Source organism: Austrofundulus limnaeus, unplaced genomic scaffold (genome assembly GCF_001266775.1).
Source record: "Austrofundulus limnaeus strain Quisiro unplaced genomic scaffold, Austrofundulus_limnaeus-1.0 Scaffold56, whole genome shotgun sequence".
Classification (NCBI taxonomy): domain Eukaryota; kingdom Metazoa; phylum Chordata; class Actinopteri; order Cyprinodontiformes; family Rivulidae; genus Austrofundulus; species Austrofundulus limnaeus.
This window is the reverse complement of record NW_013952458.1, coordinates 2,128,434-2,138,130: the sequence shown is the minus strand read 5'-3', so window position 1 is coordinate 2,138,130 and position 9,697 is coordinate 2,128,434. Positions and strand designations below refer to the sequence as shown.

Genomic DNA, 9,697 nt, shown 5'->3' with positions numbered 1-9,697 from the left:
ACACACACACACACACACACACACACACACACACACACACACACACACACACACACACACTCGCAGTGAGCGCTGAGCCTCACTGCTATGACACATTCTGTGCTTTCACTCTGAACTCTTCGCTGACATGTTTATTAATACTCCAACAAACTCTTCTGGCTTATTAGGCACCTATGATTCAGGGATCTAAAGTTTGTAGTGCAAATTTATCCAACTTGGTTTGAAAACTTTTGATGAAGTACAATGATGTGACACATTCTATTAAATATCTTGTGATGGAATGTGATTTTTATAAAGAAATTATTCACAATAAAGAAGTCAGTGTTTGCTTACAAGGTGAGAATTTGTCCCGCCATATTGCTAAGTGCTATGTGGGCATCTTAACCTACTGCCAGTATGGCAGCAGGCCAACTCATCCAAAGAGCCCAGTGTTTTACAGGTAACTAATGTAATCACCAAAACAATGTTGTTTTTTATTTGTGATAATGAATTAGTTCACAAATGATTTAATATGTGACCTTTTTAGCTTTTGTCTGTCTTGGTGGAAGGCTCTCTATGKAATATTTTTGCTTCCTGTTTTCACAATATACATAATTTATTATTGTTATTTAGGTAAATYATGGTGACACGGCAAACAGCCAGCATAAGTATCAGGTTTAATATTGGCAATGAAAATACAGCATGTGGTTTTGTTCCATTTTCTTTTCATTTTTCTTATTTGTCTTCACCCTTCTTGTAATAATTGTTTTTTATTTATTTATTTTTCAGATTTGGACCCAAGGAAGAATACATGTATTTCATGAACGAGTTCCTGGAGATGGAGTGGGGCTCCATGCAGCAGTTCCTGTATGAGATTTCCAACATGGACACGGGAGGAAACGCTGGAGGATTTGAGGGCTACATCGACCTGGGCAGAGAATTGTCCATGCTTCACAGTTTGCTGTGGGAAGTCATGGGTCAGCTAAGTAAGGTGAGCAGATAAACACCGTCAGATTAATGACTTTCTTTTTACTACAGACTGTTTCTTAACTTGTAAGGACAAATATATGAATCTATACTACAAACACCATAAAAACTAACAAATATTCCAAGGTTATTTGCAATAAGAATAACTAGACTTTTAAGTGGCTGAAACTTTATTATAGCCGTTTCAGTGTGTTGAATGTTACTATTCATTGAATGTATCTTTRCAATCTTAACAAAATGCCAATCCTTCATCTTTTTCACATCTACTCAATGTTTCCTATTATTGTTTTTGCATAATATATAAAAATGACAGTTAAAGAAACACTTTGTATGATCATGATTTTGATTCTGCAGGATGCCATTCTCAAACTCGGACCCCTGCCTCGGCTCCTGAATGACATYAGTGTCGCCCTGAGGAACCCGCAGCTCCACATGCCAACAAACCACCAGCCGGACAGACCAAAGGACCGACTCTTCTCTCGCCCATCTTTCAATCGCCTCATGTCCTCTGACTTCCAAAGCCTTATGATGCGTGATTTAAACAGGTATGATTCCCTGGTGCTGCTAACCTCCTTTTATGCTGCTAACCATCCTGTGAGGGCTTGAAACCGTGTTTGCAGGTCCCTGAATAGAACAAAGAACCAGCAGGAATGGCCCCTGCTGTAGTTCTATAAAGACACTGTGCATAGCCACAAAAGCAAATGTGCACCTATGCYGCATAAAGACAGGATTCACAGCATTTAAGGAAGTTTTCAATTGGAACTAAAGAAATAGAAAGAAACTTAAGGAAATTGGTTTCTGTGGAAATGCAGTGTGATTGACGGGTGCTGATAAAAAGAAGCTGAAACAGTTTTGTTAAAGCTAAAAGAAACAGAACTGTAGCTAAATGCCAAAAGTAGCAACACACTGGTTAATAGCTAAAATAAACAAAACATTAGCCTAAAGTTGAAAATCACCAAAGCAGGGACAGAGCTAGACATTTTTGCAAGKGGGTGGGGGGCACAGAGGTGGCCAAGGTGTAGGCTGGCACATAGAAACAATAATAATAATTAAAAAACTACTCTGATTTTGAAATTCAAGATGGCCACCACAGCTAATTTTAAATTACTCTAATTCAGCAATTTTAAAAAATATTGAGCTAAAAATTTGTGTGATCACAGCTAAGAACGATCCAAAATGAATGCTAGTCACAATTTCAAGCTTACATTTAATGCTAATTTTACAAAGAGCTACAATTCTGCCATTTAGTAGTAGCCAAAAAATAATCTTCACCAAATCCTAAATGCTAATAAAAATTGAAGATGGCCTCCACAGTTAAATTTAAATGGCTAAAACTCAGCTATTTTAAGACTTAACAAACTGAAATTTTTTGTGGTGTAGCTACGTATGATCTCAAACACATGCTGGTTGCTAATCTCAGTTTAAGCTRACTGTTGGTGCTAATGCTGATTTTAGAAACGGCTTTAATTTAGCCATTTTCAAACATACACAGCTGAAATTTTACATAGTAGTAGCCTAGAACAATCTTTAACAAAATCTGAATGCAGAGTCCAAGAAGGCCACCAAAGCTAAATTTGAATGAATATAACGCAGCAGTTTTTTAGCATGATGAGGTGAAATTTGGTTTGGTGGAAGCTGCAGTCACCAACATACAKTCAAATCTTAAATTCAAAATGGTGACCACATGACATTACCCGTCAAAGTTTCTTGAGGGATTTTTCTAGTTGCTCCATATCATTGCTGTTACAGATTGACCAATATGTCACCATTTTTTACCTGGTTCTTATTCTCTGACCTATTATAGATAATTGTTGCTTTTTTAAAATTCAGTTGTTCAGAAAAGTTTTTGTTTTTTTCGTCACACTGATACGTTCCCTCTATATCAGACAACACAACTGTTTGACAGACGTTTACTCCTTTTTTACAATAATTGCTCATTTTTGAAATGTCACATGCAATTCTCCACCCTACCTGTCAATCATTTGGGGGTGGCACCTGGGGTGGCCAATCAGGTGCCAGGAATGGCATTTGCCACCTCAACCACCCCTCTGGATCTGCCTCTGGAGCTAAAGGCCAAAAGTAGCAAAATGCTTGCTAAAACATGAACAAGCAAAACCCTAATTTTTTAAGTAAAGAAGGCTGTCTAAAAGCTAAATTAAGCAAAAGGCTAAAAGCAAGGTATAAATAGCAGAACTATAGCTAAAAGTACCAAAAGGCTAGCTAAAAACTAAAAATAACTCAAGAAGATGAAAACAGAGTCACAACACTGTTTTTGAAGGAATTGAATARATCTTTATGTATTTCTAAGGGGGAAATACTTGTAAATGAAGTTAAATACGTGTTTTGAAAAGTAGAAAGTCTACACTGTAAAAAATGAAATGTTGGATTTACTTAACCATGTTATGCTACCTGGTTCCACTTAACTGAGTTGAGTAAATTCAAAGCAATATACCAGTTTTTTTAGCCAAAGAACATGAGTGTGTTGCTTTGAATTTACTCAACTCAGTTAAGTGGAACCAGGTAACATAACATGGTTGAGTAAATCCAACATTTCATTTTTAGAGTGTATAAAAACCAAAGGTCACAGTACCCATCACTTAAATGAGGTGAATGTTTTCATATACGAACGCTGCAGAAGCAGTTCAATTGCAAAAAATGAATTGAAAAACAAAACAACAATATGAAAGCTGACTCAGAATTCACAAAAAAAGACACAATGAGGGAGAGTTCAGTAGCTCAAAACAACAACCGTGTGTTTCTAAAACCTCGTAATGCTAATGCACCTCATCAAGCTTTCAAAGCAGTTTATCAATCACTAATTGCCAGCACCATCTGTTTGCCCAAACACTCTCAYGCAAACCTTCTCCCACCTTGCTTTAATCCACGTCAACACTCCAGGATTGTTGAGAGACAGTTACGGCTCTAAAGCTTGTTTAAATAAGAACTTTTTAAGGAAGATGAATAGCGGCGTTGACATCAGAGAGAGGTTGTCGTTCAGTCAGAGTGACACAAATCTGCTGTCAGAGGGTTTCAGGAGGGCAGAGATCAAACRCTGGGGAAAGGCGAGCCAACATGATGAGTGACACACCTGCTGTCACCGGGCCCTGAAGTGTCACTCTAGAATCCTGTCTCCTGCTTGGTTTTTTTATTATTTTTATTTTCACGTGCTTCATCATGCATAATTAAACACGTGTTGTTCATGAAGGGTGGGAAATCACAAATGCTGAACATGAAGCGCAAAAACATCAACAAGCTTTTAGTAAAAACAGCTTTGTCTGACTTGTAGCTCCATAGACATCTCCCGCCTTCCGTCTCCCACGACCGGRGTCTCGGCTGTAGAATCCCTCTCCTCCAACCTGAACATGAGGCGCCAGGCTGARCGGGACCTCCGCACGACGAGGGAGGTGTTCTACGTCACCCGCCCACCGCTGGCTCGATCCAGCCCTGCGTACTGCACGAGCAGCTCTGACATCACAGAGCCTGATCCAAAGGTAGACTGTTGAAACTTAGAGCACAATGAAAGAWTAATAGCATGAACACAAGGGATACATTTGTATAAAATTTGTCTGCAATTTTGTTGTACTTGAGTCAATTGACAAATAAAGTCATTATTATTCTGCTGACTCTACAATTCAAGTTAAAACTGAATGCAATATGTCTCATTGGAATTCCRCCTCTCAAATACTGAAATTAACACTTTTATACATATGTTGATTATTTGCTCAGTTTCAATTTGGTGCTAGCAACATGTTTTATAGAATATGCAACAGAGGCATCAAAACTATTCTTTTTGTGTGATGTGATAAAAAAGGGTGGTGCAACATCTCACAACTAATGAGGTTAATTGTCAAAGGTCTATAATTCTGTAGAAGACTGGTGTGGGCAAGTAATTTAACCATTTTAAAGTAATTTTTTATCATGAAATTTGTAGTCACGAGGGACAAGATCAGCCCTGAATAATCATGATCCATTATTAGTTCTGGATGATGTGAACATAAATCTGTTGCCATCTAATGTGTAATGACTCAGATGGTCAAAGCTTTGGGTGCTAAATTAAGGAAACCATAAACATTTTATTTCTGATAAAATGATACAAAATAATATAAACGATCACAGAGCAGCTCACTTTAAAAAAAGGGTAAAAAAGGTTGGGAATAATTAACATCTTACCTGTCGTAGACATCTTTTTAAACACTAAGTTTAGAGAAAACAGAGTTCAGTTCTGAACAGATTAACAAGCTAAAATAAATGGAACCAGGATTAAAATTTGTTGCTGCCATTTTAAAACAAATTCAACCTCAAACATTTTTTTTTGCAGTTCATGCAAAATATTTTAACCTTATGTTATTTCTGGCAGTTTTCCAGTGTTTTAAGTGGAATTTAATGTTTTTTTTATTTTATTTTTTTCCAGTTGCAAATAGTTGCAGCACCAATTAGCAGTATCACTTCAGGTACAGCCTGGRGGCACTTTTAACAGAAGTTTAACATTTCTGCTGGAATAACCAAGTAATGTGAAACTGATGGCAATGTAAAAGTTAAAATAATAGCATTGTTTTGAGACAACAGCAACTCACTTTAGCTGCTCTGAGCTAAAGCTAGCTTGTAATCTGCTCAAGAAATTAAGTTTATTTGTAGTTGTTGGACAGTTTGTGTCAAATAATTAGAATTTTCTTCATGTTATATTTAAAGTTGCACTATAATAAACTTTTTTGTGTCCTCCAGGTCCACAGTGTAAACAAAAGTGTGTCCATGATGGACCTTCAGGACTCTCGTATGAACAGCATCTCCAACCTGAACTCGGTGGGAGACATGCTCGCCTCCTCTCAAGCWTCCATCGCCGGTCTCGGTCACAGCTTTGGGAACCTGGGCGGTCCGCTGCGTATGGGAGGCCACTTGCCGCCAGGTTCCTCGGGCTCCGGTCTGAGACTGAGCCAGATGGGCCACGTAGGGGGTCCCACAGAATCCCTGTCCCAGCAGCAGCAGCAGGCGGCGGCAGCGATGAACTTCCCCTTGTCTTTCCAAAACCCGCTTTTCCATCTGGCCGCTCAGAACTCGCCGGCTCAGTCCCAGCCTGCTCCTCCGCCGCCCCTTCTCCTCACCCCCGAGCACGAGAACGGCCACCCCGACTACGCGCCGGCCTTTGGCAACAGCGTGTTCTCCCGCAGCGAGGACCTGTCGGCCCTGCAGTCACAGAGCAGCCTGGTGCAGCCCAGCATCGTCCACTCACACAGCTACAGCGATGACTTCACCCGGCAGAATCAGAGTAACGACTTCGCCTGGCACCAGCTGTCACTGCAGGTGCAGGTAGGAAACTCGCATTCATCCTCACACTTTGAGAAAGCTTTGATTTAATGACATGCAGACTTTGTATAATGAATCATGAATACAGTCAGACATAAAGGTGAGGAAATGCATCAACATCTGAGAGATGATGGAGTTGGATTTGTGTTAAACAAACTCTAAAAAACCTTTATGTACAATATCATACAATATTATGAAAAGTCAGCTACCACATTCAAATTTTAGCTCAATATCTGTAGAACTGACTGAGTTAAAGCTGTTTTTGTGTTGGCTAATGTGGATGAGCTGTGGAGACCACCTTGAATAGGACTGACTCCGAAAATCAATAATTTGTAGATGTACCAACAATATTTTATTTTATTTTTTTCTGAATGTTTCATTAAAATCTGTCATGCGAGATATTTTGCAAACAGACAAACAGGGTTGATTTGAACAGGTGATGTTGAGGTTTAAACAAATAAGGAGCACTACAGAGCTAGTAAAACATTCCATATTAAAGACTTGTTGCTTTCGTAAATTAGTCGCTTAAATTAGCAAAGGTGCATTCACTGACACCCCTTTAAAATCAGGAAATTGAGTCTTAGTCTAGGAGGTGGTTAAGCTTAATTTTATCTAACTCTGTCATTTGCCAGTGAATTGGTGAACCTTTTAAAAAAATTCAAACCATTTTTTCCTGGTTCTGTTCCAAAACAAATTACCCAACAATTTTTAATCTTCATCGTGCATTGTGTGATTTTTTTCAACACCCTGACTAAGTGTCTGAAATCCATTGGAAACCTGTGAAATGTCTAATAAAAGGCCTTGGGCTGAGCAGCATAATATGCTAMTGCAACTGTACTGTGGAGGTACTTGTGATGCTGCAGACGAGCCGGATAACTCGCCCGCCTGCTCTGCTGAACTTTGCAGAGTGCTTCACAGCCGTCATGCTGMGCGTCCTCGTTTCAACAGTGCTGGTCATTAGCTGTCGGCCAATAGGGCAGATCGAAGTGTCAGAGCCGCTGATGCTACACGTTATCATTATCTTTCTTAACCGTGTGTGTCCACSGGGTCTGGTGCAGCGTCTGCCTTGAAGAGCAAACTCAAACAAGAAACAAACGCCTCTCGTTTCAGAAACACAYCTGAAGCAATTTCATCTTTAATGAACGTGTCAGGAGCTTGTGTTTTGTGACGCCGGCCTAAATTAAACAACATGCAGCGAACTTTGTGCCTGTGGTTTGATGCTTTACACGGAGGCTCCTGATCCATTGCACAGAYAAGTTTCTATGAGGCGTTGCTGTAAAATTATAGGGTTTATTGAAACTGTCATGTGGTCTGGAGCGATTAATGTCTGACTGCGTAAGCTTTAATGGAACAAACATGAGCCACCTGCTTCTTTTTACAGATGGTGTATTCAGAACAGCACATTAAGAATTAATTATCAATCCATCCAGTAAAAATAAAAATACCTATATTGTATAAAATATAGATATTATRTACAAAATAACTATAAAATCTTTGTAAATAGTGTAACACAGGGTTATTCAACTGATGCCCTGCGGGCCACATCCRGCCTGCAGGTGACTTCCATCCGGCCCATCAACAAGCCCACCAAATTTTTGTGTTTATTCAGGTCAATATAAGAATAGATTTTGAATCAATGCTTTTTAAAAATATGTTTCAATGCAAGAAAATAAACAAATTTGTGAAGTAAAAAATAATAATATTTGTAAACATAGGYAAAGTTTTTARAATAAWATGTGTTTGAAGTGCTTTAAGCCTGATCCTGTTTGTGCAAATATAAAAAAAAAAAACTGTTCATGTTTTGTTTTTGTTTGCACATTTAAGACACATTTTTTATTTTCCTTTAATTTGTCTTTTTTTTATTCCAGGAGTCTCTCCAGCAGCAGCAGCTTATGGGAGTCACATCTCAGACCGGTACTGGCACAGGGACGCCAGCATCCTTGGCCACGCCTCCAACTACCGTCCACCCCGTCCGCCAGACGTCCATCGCCGCGCAGCATCTCAAGTCGCAGCGGTCCATCAACAACCCAGCCACGGCCACGCCCCCGAAAGTTCGTCCTCAGAGCAGAAACCTCCTCCTCAACTCCTCTGACCCCAGCTTCAGTGGCAGTCAGCCCAAGTCGCGCCAGAATAAACAAACAACCCCGCAACAACCGCCGCAGCAGCAGCAGCCGCAGACGCAACAGGACGCGCAGACGGACATTTCGGCTCCYGGGCTTCCCTTCCAGACCAGCTCGGCCAAGGAGAACCAGGTTCCAGCAGCAGCGGTGGACGAGTCTACAGACACGCCCACAAAGAGCAGCAAGAAATCTCAACAGGCCCAACTGCAGCCGCCGCAGCAGCATCTGCTCAAACCGGTTGCCAACAAACAGGTGAATCAAACTAATCTGCTGCTCAARGTTATAACTGCAGAGAAAAATGAATCAAACTAGTGTTTTTTKAAAGAATGCATATCACCTGTCATGTCTTATAGGTTTTAAACAAACATCTTAATGCTCAGAGTTTGTGTAAAAGCTGACTTTCTGCTTCTAACATAAAATTTTAGCTTAATGTGAAAAACTGACCGAATTATATCTAGATTATTTTTTGCAAATATTGATAAACAGTGGTGGCCATCTTGAATCTACTTGTTACTAAACAAAACAAAACAAAACAAAATGTAACAACAAAAAAAACAAAACAAAACAATTAGTTTGACTAATAAATAAAACCATGACTCCTGTTTGTTGTTTCAGGGGAACATGAATGAGCGGACGGTGGCCTGGGTGTCCAACATGCCGCACCTTTCTGCCGACATCGAGAGCCTGCGGCCGGACCGCGAGGGCCAGCTCAAAGAGTACTCCAAGAGCATGGATGAGTCGCGACTAGACAGGGTCAGCATCTTTTTTTTATTCATCCTTACAAAACATACCAGCTGACRTCTTACGACAAGCTAACAGCAGGGTAAATCTGACGAGCAAAGCGATGTGCCCTTCACCTCACAGGTACGAGAATACGAAGAGGAAATCCACTCTTTGAAAGAGCGACTGAAGATGTCCCACCGCAAACTGGAGGAATACGAGCAGCGGCTCCTGTCCCAGGAGCAGCAGACGAGTAAGATCCTGCAGCAGTACCAGAACCGGCTGGAAGACAGTGAGCGCCGCCTGAAGCAGCAGCAGCTGGAGAAAGATTCTCAAATCAAAGGCATCATCAGCAGGTGATTAGTATTCAGGCAGAACTAAGAGCTGGCTGACACGAGGCAGTGCCAGCTCCTTTTGGTGTATCAAATTTATTAAAGAAACGTGTGCAAATATTCAGGTGAGTTTCACTACAGCTGCTACAGTTTGTTCAGGTAATTCACATACAGTGTGTCATGTTTAACTGTAGCATACACAAGCAAAACAAAGGGAATTTAAATATATAGATTTAACCTAAAAATAAATTAAAAATC

General features: G+C 40.1%; 1 protein-coding gene across 1 annotated transcript in view; it reads left to right on the top strand.

Annotated features, from left to right (window-relative positions):
• syngap1a (synaptic Ras GTPase activating protein 1a) overlaps nucleotides 1-9,697 on the top strand; it is a gene marked incomplete in the record, with an annotated part of 43,295 nt that overhangs the window by 25,900 nt on the left and 7,698 nt on the right. Inside the window, 7 exon segments of the mRNA XM_014009285.1 lie at nucleotides 769-970; nucleotides 1,321-1,511; nucleotides 4,253-4,457; nucleotides 5,689-6,270; nucleotides 8,136-8,639; nucleotides 9,003-9,140; nucleotides 9,252-9,463. Coding sequence (XP_013864739.1) covers nucleotides 769-970; nucleotides 1,321-1,511; nucleotides 4,253-4,457; nucleotides 5,689-6,270; nucleotides 8,136-8,639; nucleotides 9,003-9,140; nucleotides 9,252-9,463 — 2,034 coding nt within the window.